This window comes from Sus scrofa, chromosome 3 (assembly GCF_054392235.1).
Source record: "Sus scrofa isolate SSC_HxYL_T2T_F1_AM1 chromosome 3, Sscrofa_HxYL_maternal_Yorkshire_Landrace_v2.0, whole genome shotgun sequence".
NCBI classification, from domain to species: domain Eukaryota; kingdom Metazoa; phylum Chordata; class Mammalia; order Artiodactyla; family Suidae; genus Sus; species Sus scrofa.
In genome coordinates this window covers 34,756,654-34,781,650 of record NC_139385.1, presented here as the reverse complement: position 1 = coordinate 34,781,650, position 24,997 = coordinate 34,756,654, and the positions used below count along the sequence as shown (strand labels likewise).

Here is a 24,997-nt window from a genome sequence, read left to right as displayed (position 1 = left end):
ATTCTTTGGGGGAGAGGAAGGATAGAAGGATGGAAAAGTCCTTCAAGAGTGAAGGACAGATACAATTCTCTCCTCAGTACTTTAATTCCATCCCATGTTAAAACAGTCTGAAGGAGTTCCCACTGTGGCTTGGTGGGCTCAGGATCTGACATAGTTTCTGAAAGGATGTGGGTTTGATCCCTGGCCTTGCTTAGTGAGTTAAGGATCTGGCATTGCTACAAGCTGCGGCGTAGGTAGAAGATGCTGAAGATTCGGTTTGGATCCGGTGTTGCTGTGGCTGCAGCTACAGCTCTGATTTGACCCCTAGCCCAGGGAACTTTCATATGCTGCAGGTGCAGCCATAATTGAACGAAGGGAGGGAGGGAGGAAGGGAGGGAGGGAGAGAGGAAAGAAAGGAAAAAAAACAAAAGTAAACACACAAAAAGTCTGAAAAGATCATACGCATTCAAGCAACTTTCACATAATTGGTGCCAAAGTCAAGGGCATAAGAGTTGCCTGGGTCATAGAGACGGAAGTCCTAGGCATGGCTTTTCCACATTAGAACTGAAATGCAACGATTTCATGACAGAATTGCTTAATGTCATTTCTGCTAAGGGGAGAAAGTACAGCTCTGGGGGAAAGAGGCTTGTATCCTCTTCCTTTGAGCCTCCCCTCCTGTCCTGACCCTTCCAGCTGGAACACTCCTTCCTTCTCTCCTGTGCACATTCAACCAAGGCATCAGCAGTGGCTGTGCCTCCTACTCCCACCCTCCATCATTTCAATCCCACCCACCTGAACCCCTCCAAGTTAAAAAAATTTTTTTAAGAAAATCATTTTAACATTTGAATAAAGCATAGCCTTTTTATTCATCTGTAGCCACACTAAGCAAAAACCTTACTGGGCACCCCCAGCTTCAAATCAAAGCACCCCCTTCCCTTCAGATGGATGTTGGAGAAATTCCATGAAGAATAAAGGACTCTGGAGTTCCCCTTGTGGCTCAGTGATTAATGAACCCGACTAGTATCCATGAGGATGCAGGTTCCATCCCTGACCCTGCTTAGTGGGTTAAGGATCCAGAGTTGCCATGAGCTGTGGGGTAGGTTGCAGCAGACGAGACTGGGACCCCAGGTTGCCGTGGCTGTGGTGTAGGCTGGCAGCTACAGCTGTGATTCGATCCCTAGCCTGGGAACCTCCATATGTTGCGAGTACAGCCCTAAAAAGACAAAAGACAATAGACAAAAAAAAAAAAAAAAGAATAAAGGGGGTGAGAAAATCATGAAAGAGGGAGGTTTAGAAAAGGCGCTTTTTTTTTTTTTTTTTTTTTTTTTTGCCAGCCTCATTTCAAGTGACAAGGACCTGCACCCACAGAGACAACTGATGTCTCAGAGGTGATATCGAAGGGGCTGGAGGAACTTCCATGAACTTTTCTGAAGGTCATGACTTTTTTTTGAAGCTGATTGCGTCCTCCATTCACTGGAAAACAGGTCTTAGAGCCTATTAAGCCTAGTAGCCTTTTGTGTGTCAGGAGACATTTCCAGATTAGCAAGAGAAGTTAGATGTTAAACACTGCAGCCCACTTGGTGGTCCTTATTAAGCCCTGATTCATTTAAAGAAAATGAAATAATAAGGGATTCATACGCTTCATTGTTATCATTTGAACGTGTGTTTAATGTGATCCTTAGCTGTAAAGTGAAGCTCAGTTCCCACCTCAGTACTTTATTCCCTGCTGAAACGGGTCCTAACAAAACTCCTCTTTGACCTTTTTTTTCCTTTTTTGGTCAGGGATCCTTTAACCCACTGTGGGGGGGTGGGTAGGGATCGAACCCGCCAGTGTCCTGGTGCTGTGCCTATGCCTTTGAGCCGCACTGGGAACTCCCTCTTTGACATCTGAATGACATAACTACGTTTTGTTCTCTGCTTATCCCCCACGGTTTAGGGATGTTAATGTCACATACGCGTGCTGCCTCATTATTGCCAGAGGGCTCTGAATCACAGCCTGCACAGATGATAAAGCATTGATGTAATGAATTAATTCATCTTAGGGCATCTCCCCTCCTTGGAAGGCCACGCGAGTGCTTTAGCATCTTGCCTGAATTAGATTGTCTTTTAGGACTGCTTTTTTTTTTTTTAATTGCTTTGAAGAAGAGACAAGTATACAGCAATGCACCTAAAACCATCTCAGCCCTTGCAGTAGCTATTTCTCTTTCTTTCAACTCCCGTTAAGTAAATACATTGAGCGGCTTGATAAAGATCACCATAGATTTTGGAGGCTATCTGCCTCTACAGATGGTTACCCATCCCCCACCTCACGGGCTTTCTGTAAGGAGAACATGACATCATGTACTCAAACACTTCGCAGAGAATTGAAATGCCCTGTGGGCTCTTCATGATGTTAGTTCCATCCCTTTGGGGCTGCCAGGTTTAGCTAATTACATTTTAAAAAGACAAGACGCCCAGTTCACTTTGAATTTCAGATGAACAGTGAAAATTTTTTTTCTCCTTTTTAGGGCTGCACCTGCAGCATATGGAGGTTCCCAGGCTAGGGGTTGAATGACAGCTACAGCTGCAAGCCTACGCCATAGCCATAGCCACGAGGGATCCAAGCCACATCTGCGACCTACACCACAGCTCATGGCAACACTGGGTCCTTAACCCACTGAGCAAGGCCAGGGATCGAACCCGCAACCTCATGGTTCCCAGTTGGATTCATTTCCCCTGCACCATGACGGGAACTCCAACAGTGACATTTTTTAATGTACCCCAAATATTGCACTGGGACATACTTACACCAAAAAGTTATTCATTGTTCAACTGAAATTCAAAGTGAACTGGGCATCCTATACTTTACCTGGCAACCCTAAACCCTCCCCCAGTTCTACCACTTTCCTGCTTTCCAGTCTCCAATTTTGCCCAGTTTTCCTCTCTAAAAAAATTTTTTTTGGTCTTTTTGTCTTTTTAGGGCCGCACCCTTGGCATATGGAAGTTCCCAGGCTAGAGGTAGAATTGGAGCGGTAGCCTACGGCCCAAGTCCACAGCCATAGCAACACGGGATCTGAGCCGTGTCTGCGACCTACTCCACAGCTCACAGCAACACCAGATCGTTAACCCACTGAGCGAGGCCAGGGACTAAACCCGCAACCTCATGGTTCCTAGTGGGATTAATTTCCGCTGCGCCAGGATGGGAATTTTTTTTTTTTCTCTAAAAACTTTTTTGTTAGGGGAATTGTGTAGGAATCATTAGGGTGATTTTCTTTTTTCCTAATAAAGACCACAATTTCCTCTAATTTAGACAGGAGTCAGATTTTTTAAAAAAGCATTGCAAATACAAGTCCTTGCCACAAGCCCGTAGTTTAGTGCTTGGCACTCAATTGTGTGCAATGAATGCTGATCGGTCACATGACTGAAGGAAAGATTGCCTGGGCAAACCAAGGTCCTAATCTAAATATATGGAGAAATAGGTAGTTTTCTTTCAGCTAATTCGGTCAATTACTGTTCGAGGAGATCAAAAGAATTAGAAGAAAGACATGGAATAATGGCCCTCCGAAGCTGTGTCTTAATCCCCAGAAACTGTGAATACTTTTTTTTTGGTTTTCTGTTTTTTGTTTTTTCCTTTTTATGGCTGCCCTGAAGCCTATGGAAGTTCCCAGGGCCAGGGATCAAATTAGAGCTGCAGCTGCCAGCCACAGCCACAGTCACACCAGGGCTTTAACTCACTGAGCAAGGCTAGGATCGAACCCACATTCTCACAAAATGAAGTCAGATACTTAACCAGCTGAGCCACAAAGGGAACTCCTGAATATGTTATTTTAAATGGCAAAAGAGACTTTGTAGATGACCCTTAAGATAAGGATTTTTTTTTTTTTTTGTCTTTTTGCCTTTTCTAGGGCCACTTCTGCCGCATATGGAGGTTCCCAGGCTAGGGGTCTAATCGGAGCTGTAGATGCCGGCCTACGCCAGAGCCACAGCAATAAGGTATTCCAGGGATCCGGGATCTAAGCCGTGTCTGCGACCTACACCACAGTTCACGGCAACGCTGGATCCTTAACCCACTGAGCAAGGCCAGAGATGGAACCCGCAACCTCATGGTTCCTAGTCAGATTCGTTAACCACTGAGCCACGACGGGAACTCCAAGATGAGGATCTCGAGACATGGAACCGAGCAGCGTTATCCAGGTGGGCTGAATGTAGTCACAAGGGTTCTTCTAAGAGGAGAACAGGTGGATCAGAGTCAGGAAAGACCATGGGGAATGACAGAGAGAGATTGGAAGGTGCTGTGCTGTGGGCTTCGAAGACGAGGAAGGGGCCATCCAGTTATGCAGAGGCCTCTAGAAGCTGGAAAAGACAAGGAGATGGATTCACCTCGAGGGCTTCTGCAAGGAGGGCAGCCCATGGATACATTGTAGATTTCTGACCTCCCAACCTCTAAGACAACAGATTCTTGGTAACTTGTCACAGTAACAACAGGAAAATAATACCAGGGGAATCTAAGTCATAAAGAAAGAAAGGTGTAAGGGAGAAGCCTGTTCAGCTGGACCAGGCTGACAGAAAGATTTGCTTGGGACCAGTCCTGAGGACGAGAGGGAGGGAGGGAACTCAGCCTGTGGGCAGATAGAAAGGGTCAAAGAACACAGCAATTGGCAGAGTCCCAAGAAGTGAAGTATTAGAACTGGTGTATCAGTCTGTTAAGGCTGCCAGAACAAAATACCACAAGGTGGGTTAAAATTCTTATTTTCTCACAGTTCTCAGGGCTAGAAGTCCAAGGTCAAGGTGTCAGCCAGTTCTGTTTCCTCGGAGGCCTCTCTCCTTGGCTTGCAGATGGCTGCCTTCTCGCTGTGTCCTCACACGATCTTTCCTCTGCGCATGCGCTGCCCTCGTGTCTCTTCCTGTGTCCTCTTCCTAGGACACCAGTCAGATTGGCTTAGGGCCCATCTAAGGGCCTCCTTTTTAGTTTCATCACCTCTTTAAAGGCTGTCTCTGAATACAGTCGCTTTCTGAGGTACTGGGGTTAGGGTTTCAGCATATTTTTGGGGAGACACAATGCAGCCCATGATAGTACAGTTGACAAATTGAGGAATAATTTACTAAATAACTGATTAGTGCTCCCAATTGGAGACTGTGGTGATGAATGCAATACAGAGTGCCACTGAATGCCAGACTGGAAAAAGGACTTGGGTGCGACAACTGGCAATCATTTGAATAAAGTCTGGAAATTGGGTAACAGGATTAAATGAGGGCTTATTTCCTTGTTTTGATAATTGTACGATGTCAATATTTGGGGAAGCTTGGGATCCTATATGAAAACTCTGTACTATTTTTGCAGCTTTTTAAAAAGTATGAAATTATTTCAAAATGAAAAGTTAAAAATGAAAAAACAATAAACAAAAATAAGTCAACAAATAGGAGAGGGAACGAGAATAGAATTGGATGTGACAATGAAGGAAGGAAAAATAGAGGGAGAGAAGCAAAGAGAACCTGACTTCCAGGAAGTCAGAGGTTACATCTGCTGTCTGGGTTTCCAAGGACCTGCTCCTCTGATACAGGAGCTGGGAGCTCAGCGTATGTTTTGGGAGGTAGTATTCATTGAGGCACCAAAGAAGAAGGCAGTAGGCTCATTGAACCCCATCTCATATTTCTGAAGGGTCTCAAATTTCAACTTCTAACACTGTCTCCAAAGACGTTACACAATCAATCAATGTACAGTGTGCGTCGAAAGTGTTCTTTATATGTAAACGTTTCAAATACACCGCCACCTTGATAACTGTTATGGTATCCTTCTTTTTTTCTTTTTAAAAAATTTTCCCTTTTTAAACCTTCTTTCGTTTGTTTTGAGATATAATTCGCATACCATAAAATTTACCACTTTGTATTCAGTGGTTGTATGTGCAACCATTACCACTATTTAATTATGAAATATTTCATCACTCGCTAAAGGAACCCTACACCCAGCCACTTCGCATCCCCCCATCGCCCAGTACCTTACTAGCCTACTCTCTGTCTCTACGGATTTGACTGTTCTTCTGGACATTTCGTGTAATGGGACAAGCATTTTTGCCGACCAGCCTCATTTCAAAAGCTCAGCCCCCAAGATCGCCAGTGGCCACGGGATTGGTCGGCGCGGGTTGGGTGTGCTCGGGGCGCCCAATCGCTCTTGAGCATCGGGGAGGAGTCAGGTGCAGGTGGCTGGGCGCGGTGCGCGGGAGGCGGGGGCTGAGGGCGCCGGCCGCCGAGCAGGAGGCGGAGGCCGTGGCCCAGAAGCCTCCGGCGGCGGCTGGCAGGCGCTGGGGGCGCGGGCATGGCGGGCTGGTGGCGGGTACTCCCGCGCGCCGCCGGGCGCTACCCTTGGCCCACGAACGTGCTGCTCTATACCGCGCTCTTCTCGGCTGGCGACGCGCTGCAGCAGCGGCTGCGGGGCTGCCGGGCGGACTGGCGGCAGACGCGGCACGTGGCCACGGTGGCCGTGGTCTTCCACGGAAACTTCAACTACGTGTGGCTGCGCCTGCTGGAGCGCGCGCTGCCGGGCCGCGCGCCGCGCGTCATCCTGGCCAAGGTGCTGTGCGACCAGGCGCTTGGCGGGCCGGTGGCCGTCTCTGCCTTTTACCTGGGTGAGGAGTCTGCATGGGGGCCTGGGAGCCGGAGCTGGGGGACGGGTTCGGGATCTGGTGAGCGGGCCGGGATCGGGGTTGGGAAACCGAAGTCAGGGGCTGTGGGGGCCAGTGACTAGGGCTGGAAACCCTGTTGGGGGGGGAGGGGGCAAGGGTTCGGGGAACCGGGAGGATGGGGCTGGAGGCTGGAGGTAGAGGTGCGAGGGCTAAGTCCGGGGACCTTGGATTAAGGGGTTGAGGAAAAAGAAATTGAGGAATGGTTGCTGAAGAGGCCAGGGAAGAGTGTCTTAGGGTGGGACGCTGTGCTTGCACTACAGACTGGGGCTGGAGGTTTCAGGAGGCTTGGGACCTCGGCTAGAACTCCCGGAGGCAGGACTGGGGCCCCGTTTCCCCCTGAAAAAGATCCATGAGAATGTCATGATACCCCATAGCAGCTGTGACCTCTGTGACTGCAAGGTATGGGGTGGGGGCTCTCCTGCTCCTGGGAAAATCCACACCTGGGGCTGGGGGCCTCCTTTCCACGGGGTGGGGGTGGGGGTGACACTCCTTTCCAACACAAATACGACATGGGAGTGGGATTCAAGACCAACGGGGCAAAGCTGGTGGAATCTGAGGTTGAGACTGGTTCCCCCCCCATTTGCAGTAGTCCTACTTTGGTAACAAAATTTACTTGATATGGGGTGTCCCATCCCCATATCAAAACCCACAGGAGTTCCCTGTGGCTCAGCAGGTTAAGGATCCAGCCTTACCACTGCGGTGGCTAGGGTTTGAGCCCTGGCCTGGGAACTTTGGCATGCCACGGGCGCTGCCAAAAACCAAAAAAACCCCACAGAAAATGTGAGGAGACCTTGGACCCCTGCCATGAGAGACTCAACCTGTGAGAGTCCCAGGAGCTCCCTTCTCAGAAAGGAAGGAGGAGGGATTGGGAACCTTCCTTTGGGCCCTACATTCTAAAAAAACAATAGAAAGGGCTCTGTGGCCTCTTTTTTATGGCATTTGCTATTGTGGGCAGGGAGGGGCACCCACCCCCTAAGAAAACTCAAGGGCCTGAGGCCTGGCCTTGAGAGTCATAGATTCCCCCAAGAAGGTCTTGCCGGTGGCTTTTAGTGCTTTCTTCTAAACTGGGTTGAAGTGGTTAAATCACCACTTTGAAGGAACTTATGCTGCCCCTTGGACCTTCTTCTAGGGGCCAGAGTCAGTCATACACTCTGCAGGAAACATGCCTGATGCAGTGTTAGCCATCCACGTGGCCAGGGGGGTCAGTGAGGTCAGGGGATAGAGGACCCGAGAGGCGAAGCCACCTAGTTTATAAGATCTGTGCCTGATCCCAGGGTGCGACTTCTAGGCTAGGTTCCTCACGCCTGTTACCCCAGTGGCCTTGTGCTTTGGTGAAGGGATGGGGTGGGTGAGGGAGTGCCAGGTGAGAGGCTGGGCATTTGGGAATCAGATTCCCATTTAATCCTCAAGCAATGTGGTGAAGCAGGTACTGTTATTCCCCTGTTAAAGAAGAGGAAATGGAGCTCAAAGGGAATGAAAGACTTGCCCGAAACCTACTGCACAATCCTTGGCATGGCCTTAATCTCCCTGGGGCTTGTCAGAATGCCTGAAACCAGAAAGAAGCTGCAGTAACAGCGAGGCCCCCGAAACAGATTCCTCCAGACATCGCTTCTTCATTTTTCTTTACAAATTTCTAGGTCCTGGTTTCCATTTCCTCATATTAAAATGAAGCAGGGGGGATGTCTGTTCAGGGCACGTCAGGCCTGGAAAATTGCCTCTATCAGATAGATGATCCTTTGTGCTGAGGCCCCTTAGGGAGTTAGAGTCCTTGTGATTGAAAGGTCTGGCTCAGGCGCCACACTTGGGTTGGACTTGAGCCTCTGTCCGCCTCCCTGAGCTCCTTTCTGCCTCTGTAACTCCACCATCCTCAGTGGAGGGTTAGAAGGGTCAACTGAAAAAAAGCACATAATGTGCTGAGCCCTTAATGAGTGCTTGGCAAGTCAAATACGGTATTACCCATATATTACCCATATCAGGTTCAAGGCGGTTTTTTTTGTTTTGTTTTGTTTTGTTTTGTTTTTAATCTTTTGTGTTTTTAGGGCTGAACCTGCAGCATATGGACATTCCCAGGCTAGGGGTCGAATCAGAGCTCTAGCCCCTGGCCTACATTACAGCCACAGCAAGGCCAAATCCAAGCTGCGTCTGTGACCTACACCACAGCTCACAGCAATGCCAGATCCTTAACCCATTGAGCGAGGCCAGGGATTGAACCTGTGTCCTCATGGATCCTAGTCAGATTCATTTTCACTGAGCCATGACGGGAACTCTAGGCTCAAGTTTTTTTGAGTCCTGTTTTAAGAATCCCCTGCGATTGACTAAAAAGATTTTATTTCCCCTTCTTCCCAGAGTTGCAGAATTTCGAAAGCACTCTCATTTTTACACCCTTAGTAAAACAGGGTTTTATCCTTGTTCCCTGAATTCCTTTTCAGGGCTGTTGAACATTAATATTTCCAAATATTTTTAGGAAGGCTGAATTGGTGTTCTCCTTTCAGATTCTTATTAGAAAGCCTTTTAGATGGGAAATCTGCAGTTGCTAGAATACCCAGGGCCCAGAGGCCTTCTTATAAAAGGAAATTAAACTTTAAAATATTCAAACATTTCGCAAAACGTTTTGAAGGGCGGGAAGTCACCAATAGTCCCACTAACCTAACATCCAGGTGTTTGTGAATTCTCTTACAGCTTTCTTTTTAAGAAATAGGAGTTTCGTGGTGGCCTAGTGGTTAAGGATCCAGCAGTTGTCACTGCTGAGGCTCAGGTTACCACTGTGGCACTAATTCAGTCTCTGGCCCTGGGACTTCCACATGCTGTGGGCGTGGCCAAAAAAATCCCATTCTGCTATCCCTTTGTACCCTGCTATTCTCCATATTATCACTTTAAAATTTACTGCAATTCCCGTGGTGGCGAAGCAGAAATGAATCCAACTAGGAACCATGAGGTTGCAGGTTCAATTCCTGTCCTCATTCAGTGGGTTAAGGATCTGGCCTTGCAAAAAGCAAAATATATATATATATTTACCTACTTTTATATTACTTTGTTGCTGTTGTTTTGCCATGTTCGCAGCTCCTGGGCTCTCAATCCAACCCAAGCCACAGCGATGACTTGAGCCACTGCAGTGACAGTGCCGTATCCTTAACCTTTTGGGACACAAGAGGACTCCAAAATTTACCTATTTTTATTTTTTTAATTGTATAGTTGCATTATTATAATTATCATAAATTATTTGATGGAGAGGGAATCAGAATCAGATCTAAGAAGACTTCAGCATTCCAAGAATGATGTCAAATGACCCCCTTTCATGGCGGATTATGCACTTATTTACTATGAGATATGTTTCTTCTCCAGAGATTGCTTGTTTGTGTATCAATTGTAGATTTTTGGTGCACAGTTATTCTGAAGTTTTGATATAAGAGTCTATATGTGGGGGAGATTGTTTTAAGTTGTTGTTCTCTTAATTGCAAGTTCATATCCGGTGCCGTGCATTTGTACCCACCTCTTCTCATGATTTCAGATTTTGGTGGTATAATTGTGCATGGTTGATTTCGTATCTTTACTGTATATATACCTTTACTGGTGAGCCTTGTCATTTGTGGAATTTTTGTTTCCTGTTGCTGTCTTTTCTTTTCTTACTGAAGAAGTTCCTTTAGTATTTGTTGTAAAGCTGTTTTAGTGTTGCTGAATTCTCTCAACTTTTGCTTATTGGTGAAGCTTTTGATTTCTCTTTCAAATCTGAAGGAGAGCCTTGCTTGGTTGGAGGTTTTTTCCTCTCATCACGTTAAGTATATTATGCCACTCCCTTCTAGCCTGCAGAGTTTCTGCTGAAAAATCTGCCAGTAACCTTATTGGGGTTCCCTTGTATGTTACTTGTCTCTTTTCCCTAGCTGCTTTCAAGATTTTCTTTTTATCTTTAATTTTGGTCAGCTTGATTAATATGTGTCTCAGTGTATTCCTCCTTGGGTTTATTTTATATGGTACTCGTGCTTCCTGGATTTGAGTGAGTAGTTCCTTTCCTGTGTTAGGGAAGTTTTCAGCTATTATCTCTTGGAATATTTTTTCTGTCCCCTTCTCTCTTCTCCTTCTGGCACTGCTATAATATAGATGTTGGTGTGTTTAACGTTGTCCCAGAGTTCTCTGAGACTCTCTTCATTTGTTTTCAATCTTTTTTCTCTTTTGTTCCGCATCCATAATTTCCACTAATGTATCCTCCACCTCGCTTATTTGTTCTTCTGCCTCCTGTATTCTGCTGTTAGCTGCTTCTGGGGAATTTTTTATTTCAGTTATTGTATTTTGCATCTCTTCTTGTTTAAGTTTTATTTCTTGTATCTCTTTGGTCAGTGTTTCCTGTAAGTTATCCATCTTTGCCTCCAGTTTATTTCCAAAGTCTTGCATCATCTTCAGCATCAACAATCTAAAGTCTTTTTCCTGGAGGCTAAGAATCTCCTCATTGCTTAGCTGATGTTCTGGGGTTTTTCTTTTCTCCCTCATCAGAGTTATAGTTCTCTGTCTTTTCATTTTGATAGGTTTTTGGTATGGTGACCTTTTTACAGATAATAGAGTTGCAGCCTCTGTTCCTTCTGGTGTCTGCCCCCCTTGTGGCTGAAGTTGGTATGGGGGCTTGCTGTAGGCTTCCTGATGGGAGGGACTGATGCCTGCCCACTGGTAGGTGGAGCCGATTCTAATCCCTGTGGTGGGTGGGGCTTAGTCTCTGGATGGGACTAGAGGCTGCTGTGTGCCTGAGGGGTCTTTAGGCAGCCTGTTTACTGAGGGGTAGGGCTGTGATCCCACCTGGATTGTTGTTTGCCCTGGGACTTCTCATTGCTGGCTGACGGGTGGGGCCAGATTTTCCCCAAATGGCCACCTCCAGAGAAAGGCAACTGCTGTTCAGTTCCTGAGAGCTTTGCCTTCAATGTCCCTCCCTCACAACAAGCCACATTCACCCCTGTTTTCCCAGGATGTCCTCCAAGAACTGCGGTCAGGTTTGACCCAGATTCCTATGGAGACTTTGCTTTGTCCTGGGACCCAGTGCATGTGAAAGTCCGTGTGCGCCTTTTGAGAATGGGTTCTCTGTTTCCCCCAGTCCTGTGGAGCTCCTGTGCACAAGCCCCACTGGCCTTCAATGCCAGATCCCCACACGTGAGGGTTTGATGTGGGGCTCAGGGCTCTCACTCCTGTAGGTGAGTCTCTGTGAACCAGTTAGTTTTTGGTCTGTGGAGCTTCCCACCCGGGAGATATGGGGTTGTTTATATCACAAAATCGCCCCTCCTACCTCTTGATGTGGCCTCCTCTTTTTATTCTGGAGTATGGTATCTTTTTTAAGGCTTCCGGTCCATTTGGGTGGAGATTGCTCAGACTTTAGTTGTGCATTGAGAAGTTGAGCTCCAGTCCTTCTATTCTGCCATCTTAATCCTCTCTAAAATTTACCTATTTTTAGAATGGAGATTATCTATCTTCTGTTTTCACTGTTAGGTCATAAGGGGCATATTGAGTAATGGTGGTGACCTTGAATATTGGAGTAGGAAACTTGAACATGAACTGTTATATAATATTCTTCCTATTGAATCTTTTTTTTTTCCTTGCTTTTTAGGGCCACACCCACGGCATATGGAGGTGGTTCCCAGGCTAGGGGTCCAATCAGAGTTTAGCTGCTGGCCACAGCCAAAGCCACAGCGACCTCAGATCTGAGCCATATCTGCGACCTACACCACAGCTCACAGCAACAATGGATCCTTAACCCACTGACTGAGCAAAGCCAGGGATCGAACCTGCAACCTCATGGTTCCTAGTCAGATTCGTTTCCACTGCCATGATGGGAACTCCTCCTATTGAATCTTTTAAAAATTCTTTTGGTGTGTGTTTTTTGCAAATAGGTATGAGTATTCTCCAGGGGAAGGATGACATATTTTTGGACTTGAGACAGAAATTCTGGAATACATATAAGGTAAGGCAGACTTTTGAAAATGCAACCAAGATCTCTTTGTATCTTTTTAACATTAAATACGTTTTAATAAAAATATTCTTAAACCAGGAGTTCCTCCTGTGGTGCAGTGACTTAAGAATCCAACTGCAGTGGCACAGGTTGCTGTGGAGGCATAGGTTTGATCTCCAGCCTGGTGCAGTGGGTTGAAGGATCTGGTGTTGCCACAGCTGCTGCATAGGTCACAGCTTCAGCTGGGGGATGGAATTCAGTCCTTGGCCCAGGAAGTTCCATATGCCGTGGGTGTGGTCATTAAAAAAATTCTTGAATTGATTTAAGAAATTTTTTTTTTTTTTTTTGTCTTTTTAGGGCCAACCTGGAGGTTCCTAGGCTAGGGATCTAATCGGAGCTACAGCTGCCAGCCTACCCCATAGCCACAGCAACTCGGATCCTTAACCCACTAAGCAAGGCCAGGGATTGAACCTGCGCCTCACGGATGCCAGTCAGATTGGTTTCCTCTGAGCCACGATGGGAACTCCCAAGAATCTATTCTTAAAACAGGGCTCCATTTGGTTGGCACAAGGGTACAATATTTTGACAGTTCTTAAATTTGTTTTGATAATTGAGTGAGAAGCTTTGAGTGTCTATATGTGAGTGTCTTTGAATTGTAGTCAATGTTCACAATGATTTCTTTTTTTTTTTTTTCTTTTTATGGCTGCACCTGCGGCATGTGGAGGTTCCCAGGCTAGGGGTCCAGTTGGAGCTACAGCTGCCTGCCTAGCCACAGCAATGCAAGATCCAAGCCTCTTTGACCTACACCACAGCTTATGGCAATGCCAGGTCCTTAACCCCCTGAGTGAGGCCAGGAATCAAACCTGCAACCTCACGAGTCCTAGTTGGATTTGTTTCCGCTTCACCACGATGGGAACTCCTCCCACAATGATTTCTGAGATCCTTAGATTTACTCTTATTTGTGATTACAGTCAGTTTTTTTTTTTTTTTTTGTCTTTTTTTTGCTATTTCTTGGGCCGCTCCCACGGCATATGGGGGTTCCCAGGCTAGGGGTTTAATCGGAGCTGCAGCCACGTGGGATCCGATCCGAGTCTACAACCTACACCACAGCTCATGGCGACGCCAGATGCTTAACCCACTGAGCAAGGGCAGGGACCGAACCCGCAACCTCATGGTTCCTAGTTGGATTCGTTAACCACTGCGCCACGACGGGAACTCCCTACAGTCAGTTTTGAAGCCAAAGAGGGTATTGCAAAATACAAATAGAAGAATGTGAGTAGCTTAAAGGAATCTTTCCCACATTTAGAGCTGATGGTTCCAGGTGTGCGTTCTGCTGGGTCCCTATGAAAGGAACCTTCTTAACATCACAAAGGTATTTACAGAGAAGGAAGAAGGGTTATTCCAAGGCTTAAAGCAAGTCACCTCTTGTACTGTTTGCTCAGTACAAATAAATATAATCCAGTCCTTCAAATAAATATCTATTTATTCAATGAAGACTTTTTTTTTTTTTTTTTTTTTTTTTTTTTTTAAGGGCTGCACCTGTGGCATATGGAGGTTCCCAGGCTAGGGGTCGAATCTGAGCTGTAGCCCTTGGCCTACACCACAGCCACAGCAATGCCAGATCTGAGCCACGTCTGCGACCTGCACCACAGCTCACAGCAGTGCCAGATCCTTAACCAACTGAGCAAGGGCAGGGATTGAACCTGCAACCTCATGGTTCCTAGTCAAATTGGTTTCCGCTGAGCCATGATGGGAACTCCCTCAGTGAAGATTTCTTGAGTGGTGTCCTCAAGGTCTGGCAAAGTCAAGGATGCTTTCCATCTCTGGCCTAGATCTGTCTGATTCTATGAATGACAATGTGGTGAATTTTCAGGATTCCAGACCATACATGGACTGGCCTAGGGCTTCACATCATAGTCCCCTCTCAAAAGCAGTGCCAAGCCACAGGCAGCCACTGCCTGCACTGCTTCTGGCATCTCCTGTGCAATGAGTCTAAGCACAAGAACCAGCGTCACCTGCCCGATGGTTGGAGGCGGGTGGTAGGGAGGGTGGAAGCCACATGTTTCCCCTGAGCTGTTCTGACAGTTCCTTCTTCCTTCCGGGGGAGAGCCCTCAGAGCTTGCATTACTGCTCCTGGGGCAAAAAAACTGTGGGCCCATGGTGACATTCCAACGTGATTTTCTGCTGCTTTCTTTTGGAAAAAGGAACAACCTTCCCCATGATGTCAAAGATCCTATGGAGATAGGTACAGCTGACATTTATACAAACAGCAAGCAAGCAGGGAGTTCCCGTCATGGCTCAGCGAAAATGAATCCAACTACTACCCATGAGGATGTGGGTTTGATCCCTGGCCTTGCTCAGCGGGTTGAGGATCCTGCGTTGCCGTGAGCTGTGGTGTAGGTCGCAGACACAGCTCGGACCTATATTGCTGTGGCTGTGGTGGAGGCTGGCAGCTATAACTCCAATTCTACCCCTAGCCTGGGAACTTCCATATGCCTTGGATGCGGTCCTAAAGCAAAAAAGTTTTTAATTACAATGGTTTAGTGTAGAAACTAGAAAATACAAATTAGCAGGGAAAAAAATACCACCTTTATGTTATCAGTGTAATATCACTTTTAAGGACTGTTTTGAAAACCTCTAGGTTTTGTTTAGTTGTTTTTTTTTTTTTTTTTTTTAAGATATAATTTATGGAGTTCCTTGGTGGCCTACTAGTTAAGGATCCAGTGTTGTCACTGCTGTGGCGTGGGTCTGATTGCTGTCCTGGGAACTTCTGTATGCTACAGGCATGGCCAAAAAAAAAAACCAAACAAAACTAAAAGACCCCAAAACAATATAATTTACGTACTAAGACCTCTATCTTAAAGAAATCCATAATGATGACCTTTTTTTCAGAATGTATAGGTTAAAAATCAAATTTAAAAATTTTTTATTGAATATAGTTGATTTACAATATTGCGTTATTTTCAGGCGTTCAGCAAGGTGATTCAGTTATACATACCTGTATATTCTTTTTCATATTCTTTTCCTTTATATGTTATAAAATACTGAATGTAGTTCCCTGTGCTACATTGTTGGTTATCTATTTTATATACAGTAGTGTGTGTATATTAATCCCAATTAATAAACTCCTAATTTAACCTTTCCCTCCCTTCCTCTGTGGTAACCATGTTTATTTTCTGTCTGTGAAAATAAATCCATTTTAAAAGCTAAACTTATTCTATAGCATGACATAGGCAGAATATGTTACTAGCAAATCACAAGAATGGTTTAGTCTGGGAGTTCCCATTGTGGCACAGTGGTTAACAAATCCGACTGGGAACCATGGGGTTGCGGGTTTGATCCCTGGCCTTGCTCAGTGGGTTAAGTACCTGGCATTGCCGTGAGCTGTGGTGAAGTTTGCAGACGTGGCTTGGATCCTGCATTGCTGTGGCTCTGGCATAGGCCGGTGGCTACAGCTCCAATTAGACCCCTAGCCTGGGAACCTCCATATGCCATGGGAGCGGCCCTAGAAGAGGCAAAAAGACCAAAAAAAAAAAAAAAAAAAAAAGAATGGTTTAGTCTGGGAGTTCCCTGGTGGCTCAGTAGATTAAGGATCTGGCATTGCCACTGCTGTGGTGCAGGTTTGATACCTGGCCTGGGAATTTTGGTATGCTGTGGGCACAGTAAAAAAAAAAAAAAAAGGGGGGGTTTGGTCTGTAGTTTTAAAAATTCATTGATGATCCTGTATTTTCTCTTTTCCCTGCATCATTTGCTTGGGCAAACAGGAAAATTGCAATGTGTAAATATACATTGTTATTTTGAAAGCACCTGTCTTCCAGAGATGGTACTGATTCTGGTAGACTTTTCATTATCGTTCTGTGAATATAACTAATAAAAATCTTTATTATTGTGCCAAACCGCTTCTGTACAACTCCCCACCCTCTTCCACTCAAGAGGCCTTAAGCAGTCGAATTTAATCAGCTTAGTCTGACATATAAAAACACCTCCACAGTCTAGCAGCCTGGGTTTCTTAATGCTTTAAAGAATGTACTGTGTGATTGTTTGGTGTGATGTAAAAGCATCCTAATAAAGTTGTTCTTTGTTCCAGAGTGGTCTGATGTACTGGCCTTTTGTACAGGTGAGTCTCAATCCACTTAGAATGCTCACTCGTGGGTTTGGATGACAGGGAGCCCTGACAGTCTCCCTCTGTTCCAGCTCACCAACTTCAGCCTCGTTCCTGTTCCCTGGAGAACAGCTTACACCGGACTCTGCGGCTTTCTGTGGGCCACCTTCCTCTGCTTTTCACAACAGGGTGGTGATGGCACACTGAAGTCAGCTTTCGCTTCTCTTCGCACAAAGGGGACAAATGAAGTTGAAAGCCCCCCAGAGAAATGACAAGTCAAGAACTCCCTGAAAGGGACTAATTTTTTCCCCTTAAATGCAGTGGACCTGCTTGCAGAAGAAACACTCTCCTTACCAGTTATGTGCTCCCTTTTGAAGAACTACTATTCTGTAGACCCACCTGGGTTGTCGTCCCCCCCAAGTTTGAGACCCAGTTGTTTTTAATTAGCAGTAATAATTTTCAGTCTTATTCAAATCTTTTTTTTTTTCATTCTAATCTGAAAGTATTACTTCTCTAATGTCTTCCCTTCTCTAATACTTTGGTTAGTATTAGGAACAGTGACAAAGTGGCATTTTATACTCATTACTCTTTCTAGTCCACTATTTCACTGCCAGTTGATTTAAGGCATTTCGATTGTATACATCGCTTCTAAAAAACCTCAGGTTGTCTCCTAAATGCTTCTGGATTACCTTTTATACAGTCCTTAGAGTAAATTTCTATTTATACAGCATTGAATGACCAGGTTTCCCACTAAAATACTGTATAATAATTTATTGTTATGCAATACTAAAGAGCTGCAAGTACATTTTGTATAAAAAAATAACTAGTCAGTGTGTCCTATATAGAGTGTATTTTATGGATATCTTCTACTTTTATAGTTTTTAAACATTTTTTGGTTAATGTTTTTTAGTTTTCAGCATATTCATTTGGCTCAATACCCCATTTCTTAGACATGTACAAAATACAAAAATAATGTACTCAATATTTGGCTTTTAAAAGAAATATATTGAGTGAAATTTCTAAAAAAAATTAAACAGTTCTTCTGGAAAGAACTGTATAAAGTTCCAGGGAAAATAGTTACTTACCCCCAAATTCATACTGATGTTACAGTTTTTAAAAGTAGTGCTTTGGAGTTCCTGCCATGGCACAGCGGAAATGAATCTAACCAGGAACCATAAGGTTGTAGGTTCAATCCCTGGGCTCGCTCAGTGGGTTAAGGATTTGGTGTTGCCGTGAGCTGTGGCGTAGGTCGGCAGCTGTAGCTCCAATTCTATCCCTAGGCTGGGAATCCATATGCTGCGAGTGCAGCCCTAAAAAGCCAAAAAACAAACAAACAAATAAACAGTAGTGCTTTCACATAAATCTTTACAGATCATCTTTAAGGTAGACATGAGAAATTCAATCCAGTTTTTCAGATTGACCCAGTTTTTTGAACTTCAAAACCAGTGGGTTTAACAATTATGTGAGTATTTCAAGAAGTTTTAGCAATTTTCACCCAAGAGTTGTGTTGCTCTTCTGTTGATTTCAATGGAGTGTTTCACAAATTTGAAGGTGTGAAGCACTGAGATGTTAATATATTTATCTTGAGAATTTGTATTTAAGAATATATATTCTAAACATTTTAAGTATATAATTGATGTTAGTTGTAATATAAATTTGTTATAAGTATATAACTCTTAAGTACATGATTTATTTGAATTTAATAGATATTAATATATTTTACATTATTCAGACAAGAGTAAGATAATTTCTAGTTTAATTCTAAATTGTTTTTTGCATAGTCTTAAAAGTAGTTCCTATAACGGAAAAGCTACTTCGCAACACCTAAGTCATGTTTTAGTTAAAAAGTATATCCAGGAGTTCCCGTTGTGGCTCAGTGGTTAACAAATCTGACCGATATCTATGAGGACGAGGGTTCGATCCCTGGCCTCTCTCAATGGGTTAAGGATCCGGTGTTGCCGTGAGCTGTCGGGTAGGTCAGATCCCCCGTTGCTGTGGCTGTGGTGTACGCCAGCAGCTATAGCTCCAATTTGACCCCTAGCCTGGGAACCTGCATGTGCCTCGGGTGCGGCCCTGAAAAAAGAAAGACAAAAAAAAAAGTATATCCAGAGTAAATATGGTAAGAACAACCTGGCAATTTTTTAGATGAGCTTCAGCATTACTTACGGTGGAAGAAGCGTGTTTGGGAAACAAATCTTGTTTACACTGTCAAGGGGGAAAAGCTTATTATTCATAAACTGTGATAATCTGTACTCAATAATGTGTTCCTCTGGGAAATCCCTGGTGGCCCAGTGGGTTAAGGATCCAGCATTGTCACTGCTGTGGCTCAGGTTGTGGCTGTAGCACAGGTGTGATCCCCGGCCAAAAAAAAAAAAAAAAGTGTTCCTATGTACTGTAGGGAATATGTAGCCTATGTCCTCTGAATTTTTGCAAATAATATCTTTAATTTTCATGTGCTTTTGTGTTTTAGTGTTAGAAATGGAATTTATCCCAAATAATGGAATGTTTGTTTTAACATGCTGCCATTCTTTGTAAATCACACCCTTGACCCTCCACGGTTTAGAACAGAGCAGGTGGCTCCTATTCCAGATTTCCCTGTCCCTAAGGTTTCTTTAACTTGTTTGTGCGCTGCCTCAGCATGTTCTTCTGGCCCCTTGGTTGATGAGCAAGGGCAAAACCTTTCATTCCTTTCCCTTGACAGAGATGAGGTAGACTGGATTTTCCAAACTTCACCTACTATGTAGGAGGATGTCTTAAGCATTAAACAACGACAACAAAAAACGAACAGTATATTGCTTTCTGATCCTGGGTAAGCTTTTGGGGTATTAACCTCTGTAGTTCAAACGGCACCTACCCAGCTCTCCTCCTTTTCTGACTCTCTGATGGCCTTGCATGATAATACCATTGGCCACCGCCACTAGGGAGCTGTCCTGGCCCTGCTGCTGTTAAAATCAAGAGTGCTTTTTGACTCCTGGTGTCCATTTCCAGTCACAGATACAGGCCTCTTACCCAGATAGCTGAAAAGTGATTTCTTAATTCAGGGGAGATCTTTCCTTCTACCTACCTTATAGTCCACCAGTATAACCATAGTAGATCACATCATAACCCGCATGTAAATAATGTGTCATTAAAGGCCACTGGAGGATATAATGAGCATAAACAACATGGCGGTAACTGTTAAAAGAAGTTCATGGTCTAGTTGTGAGTATAAGAAAAATGATACTCAGGTCCTCCGGACACCTATAATCCAATTCATCATTCAGTGTTTGAACAGCATTCCTGACTAGTCAACAGAAAGCTTGACTGCTCCTCAAGGAATGCCCCCCAGCCATGGGTTAGTGATGGCAGCAGTTAAGTACTTTGCAATCGTGTTACCCTAGGAAATCTGGGAAGGCTCCATGGAGGAGATGCCTGAGCTGGGTCCTGAAGGATGGGAAGTCACAAGACTGCAGGTCTGTGAACCTCGGACCTTGAAAGAGAAAGCAAAGGAAAAGGCATTTAAGTTCTAACTGAAAGGGATGTGTTTGAATAATGTAGGTGCTTCTGTCCAGCTTACTTGAAATTAAAAATCATGCATAATTTGTAGCCTATCAGTCTTTTTTCTTTTGTAAGAGAATTAATGAAAGTTATTCATAAATCATGATGGGTTTGGTGAGGAAGAATTCGGCAATGTAAGAGTTGGCATTAAAATTTAAAAATTTTCTAAAAACACCAAATTTGAGAGCAGTGTGTAAAAATATTTTCCTCGAAATATGTCAGTGAGGTGATTCAGCAAAGTGATTGATTACCTGCCTGCTATACAGTTGGTGAAATTTGGCATTTAGGGGTTTATACACATGCAGAGGGCTTTAGGGAAATGTGATCTTTTGATATACATTTTATTGGAGTAGAGTTGACTTACAATGTGTTAGTTTTAGGTATACATCAAAGTGAATCATAAATATATATATATATCTCCATTCTTTTTCAGATGCTTTCCCCTTATACGCGATTACAGAGTATTGCAGGTCCTTGTTACTTATCACTTTGGGGGAAAACGTTATCGTACTTACATTGATGCTTTTGAGGCCAGAATAAGAAAACTGTTTACGGATGGAAGGAATTATAGCTAATAAAAGGCAGTCCAAAGAGGAAAGCATTTTCCCACATTCTAATATTCATTAATCATTGCACTTTTGGTTTTAATACTTTGAAGAAAACATTACTTCTTTCACTATAAAATGTGTAACTACAGAGATTTAACTTGGGTGTTTCAGGTTGTATCTAAACAGGGCCTCCAAATCAACTGTGTTAACCACAACCAAATCCAATGGAGAGTTTCTTTAACTGAGGCAGTTTACCCAGAAGTACAATTTCTTTTCTTTTTTCTTTTTTTTGGTCTTTTTTTATCTTTTCTAGGGCTGCACCTGTGGCACATGGAGGTTCCCAGGCTAGGGGTCCAATCGGAGCTGTAGCTGTTGGTGTACGCCACAGCCACAGCAACTCAGGATCCGAGCCGCCTCTGTAGCCTACACCACATGGCAATGCCGGATCCTTAACCCACTGAGCAAGGCCAGGGGTCAAACCCACAACCTCATGGTTCCTAGTCAGATTCGTTAACCGTTAGCCACGACGGGGACTCCCAGAAGTACAATTTCTAACTCGTCCGTACTTTATTCCTCTTCTAAGGATTGTCATCCTTTAGGATTCATTCAAAGCTATTGAAAAATATTTTTTGCTTGGTGGGTAATCTTTTAGTTCAGTGGAATTTTATGTGAATTTTTGCAGTGTTTGCCAAGACAAATTATACCCAGAACACGCTTAACCATATATCCTGGAGGCAGCTTTCATTTGAAATTATGTTCATCTTCTGAAAGTATTAGAAAGTTAATGGATTTTTGTGCCTGAAGATTTTTACTTTGCATTGGCTACACGTAATCTAGTTTTACCCACTATATTTAGAATCTAAAGGAACCAAATCACAGAAAATGCAATGTAAAAACTCAGGAAATTTTTTCTCTTAACACTGTCAGTGGTGAATAAGTGAAAGGGGAAATGTGGAGTTCAAAGATAAAGGGTGAACTTGGAGTTTCAGGGTAACAGATGAAGAGCTGTGAACAGGAGCCAACCAAGCCGATAGAATAGTTCATAACTCAGTTAACATGACTGGCATATATCTGTTAAAAGCTTATCTTTTTTAGTTCTCTTTCCCGTTGTAAATCTGTGTTTCCTTACATCGTTATTTTTTTGGCTGCACTCGTGGCATGCGGGAGTTCCCAGACTGTGGCCACAGCAGTGACCCAAGCCACAGCTGTTGGATCCTTAACCTGCTGAACCACATGGGAACACCTCCTTAAATCTTATCCATCCATACCTGCCTTTCTCTTTGTCAAAGGGCCCTAACAAGCCCCCTTCTCCTGTTCTTCATCCCTCCCCAGCCCCCTCCACCCAGATACTCCAAAGGGACAGAGTACGTGATGAGGTCAGGGACCAGTATACTTCGTGGCATGACAGCCGTGCTTTAGGGAGACGGTTGCAGAGGCCCCTCTGTGGGTCTTTTCTTCCCTCCAGGGTAAGTAAAGAAGGAAGGATCAGTCCTAGGGAGAGATGGGAAGGGAGTAACCATTCTGGAGGCAGCGTCCCTTTGAAGTTAGGTTCATCTTCTTCACGTATTAGAAACTGGATGGGTTCTTGTGCCCAAAGAGTTTGACCCTGCAGTGCCCCCTTTTTTTCAGAGACCCCCGCTCTGTCCTCTGGCTGCCCCTTCCCTGCATTCTGACTTAGTGCTGTATCTTCCACATCAGTTCCCATTTCTCTTCTTCATCTTTCCAAGCTCCCATTCTCTCTCTGTGGCTGATTTCAGCTACCTTTAGAAAAGGAGGTTTATTGAGCTCATGTCCTGAGATGTGGATGACAGTCATTCTAGCTGAGTTGTGTTTTTAATGGCTAACACAGTGAATCTCTGGATGGAATTTTAGGAAGTACTGCTGTGGTGGGTGGGGGGTGGAGAGAAGTTTTTTTTTTCTTTTTCTTTTTCGGCTGCCCTACAGCATATGGGGTTCCCAGGCCAAGGATCAGATCTGAGCCACAGTTGTGACCTACACCGCAAGTGTGGCAACGCTGGATCCTTCACCCACCTGGGGCCAAGGTCTGAAGCTGTGTCCCAGGGCTCCAGAGATTCTGCCAATCCTGTTGCACCAGAGTGGGAACTCCTATTTAATAAGAGCAGATTTGTTTGGCAGGACTCTTCTGATAGACTTTACCTTGTGCTGTCAATTCCCCATTGGATTAAAACCAGCCGGGCAAAGATCACTGCAATGTATTCTGAACTTTCTACAATGGGTGATCATTACCTGTTTGCAAATTTGTATTCCCTACCAGAATGAGCTTCTGGAGGGAAGAATATATATTTCTTCTTTGGATTTGTATCCAAAATGTCCAGCACAGTGTCCAGCATGTAGCAGAAATTCTGTAATACTGTTGAATGAATGAATGAATGAATGAATGAACGAATGTAATTTTTAGATTTCTCATCTGTTGCTTTTTGCTTCTGTACTGCTGCTAAGTCCGCACTGATGGCTTTCTCATCTTCATCCCCGTGTTCAGGCAGCTGTCCTGTCTTAAGTTGAGCACAGCTTAGACCTCCAGCTGCTATAGCTCCAGGCCCAGAAAATTGTGTTTTCTTGGAGATGGTTATGACTTACAAGCTTTAAGGCCCTGGCCTAACTTGCACATACCCTCCAAAAACCATCTCTTCACACCTCTCCCCAGCTCTCCAAAGACTGGACTACTTGTCTTTGAGAATTGGGTAGAGTCATAGTAGTTGGGCCTTCTCCAAACCACTAAACTACACTTTGTGATGGTTAATTTTATGTGTCAATTTGACTGGGCCTTGGGGTGCCCAGATATTTGGTCCAACAGTATATTCTGGGTGTTCCTCTGAAGGCATTTTTGGATGACATTAACATATATATTGGTAGACTGAGTCAAGCAGATTGCCCTCCTTAATGGGAGTGGGCCTTGTCCAATCAGTTGAAGGCTGAATAGCACGAAAAGGCTAGCCCCATTCCAACTAACAGAATTCTGGCTAGTTGACTGGGACACTGGCTTTTTTCCCTACCTTTCGACTTGAACCATTGGCTCTTCCTGTGTCGTAAGCCTATTGGCTTCTGGGTGGAAGCTACACCATCAGCTCTCCAGGGTCTTTAGCTTGCTGACTCACCCTGCAGGCCTTGGGACTTGCCCCCCAAATCATATGAGCCAGTTCCTTATAATAAATCTCTTTCTATACATAATGCTATTGGTTTCTCTGGAGAACCCTGAGTAATATACGCTGTTATGTATGTCGATTTCATAGTTTGGCTTGTGCAGTGGTGACCAACAGCTCACAACTGTTAAGAGTTACTCTGGACATCACTTTCTGGGACCCCCGAAATCATAATACGTAGATGGTCATCCACTCCTACTCCACAGCCTCCACAGAGAGCAACAAATTAAGCCCTGAAAATGGAAGTGCGACCAGGCAGCCAGATAACTGCCAAATAACAGAACCAACTGCTTTTTCACCCGAGGGTGACAGTGGATGGAGTTAAGTGTGTTGTCAATTCTCTGAATGCTGGGGACCAAGAATGGATGCCAGTTAGATCGCAAGCTTGATGATGCTTCCTGGTGAAGGATCAATCGATGTGATTGATACCCTACCTCAATACTGAGGTCAGACGGTTGAGCAGACACTGGCCATATCAGAATATTGTCTTTTTAGTATTCATGGTAAAGAACTGTATTTGTTCATTTTCTTTTTCCTCCTTATTTCCATAATTCTTTAAACCGCATTTAAAATGGAAATACTGTTAATTTATTGTTCATTTTCTAATACTCATGCCATGAAGCCAGAATACTCTTTTCATGTTTTGAGTGGAAATGGCTGTAAAAGCAACACTAGTTGCTTCATTTTCAAGTTTAAATTTTATGTATAAAATGTGTATATTAAATTTGTATGATGTGATTTAGTGTATATGAAAAAATAAATGAATTTTGGTTAAGCACAGCAAATGATCCTGGTTGTTTTGTGTTATGGGTGGTATTTCCAGGAAATATGTAAAGGAAATGAGATTTACATCCTGCAGTCTTTCCTAATTATCTTTACTGCAAATGCAAGATTTATGCCTTTACTTTGGATTGAGATACAGGTTGTCCTTATCTCTATACATATGCTCTTTGTCACTGAATTCTTGCCAATGTTTGGTCTACTTCCTGTGGGTGTATGTACTCCCACAGAGCTGAGAATTTAGAACTGAAGTCGTGCCCAAGTGACTTCTCAGAAACCATTCTTTTTGAGCATAAAGCGGGGGGGGG

At 44.2% G+C, this 24,997-nt stretch overlaps 1 protein-coding gene across 1 annotated transcript; it reads left to right on the top strand.

The window, feature by feature from the left end:
- Positions 1–6,182: 6,182 nt before the first annotated feature.
- On the top strand, positions 6,183–24,689 carry MPV17L (MPV17 mitochondrial inner membrane protein like). Its single transcript, XM_021086176.2, has 4 exons — positions 6,183–6,581; positions 12,503–12,573; positions 16,649–16,678; positions 16,756–24,689. Exons 1-4 carry the CDS (start codon positions 6,272–6,274, stop codon positions 16,933–16,935), a joined length of 591 nt encoding a protein of 196 aa, XP_020941835.1. The 5' UTR covers positions 6,183–6,271; the 3' UTR covers positions 16,936–24,689.
- Positions 24,690–24,997: the final 308 nt, after the last annotated feature.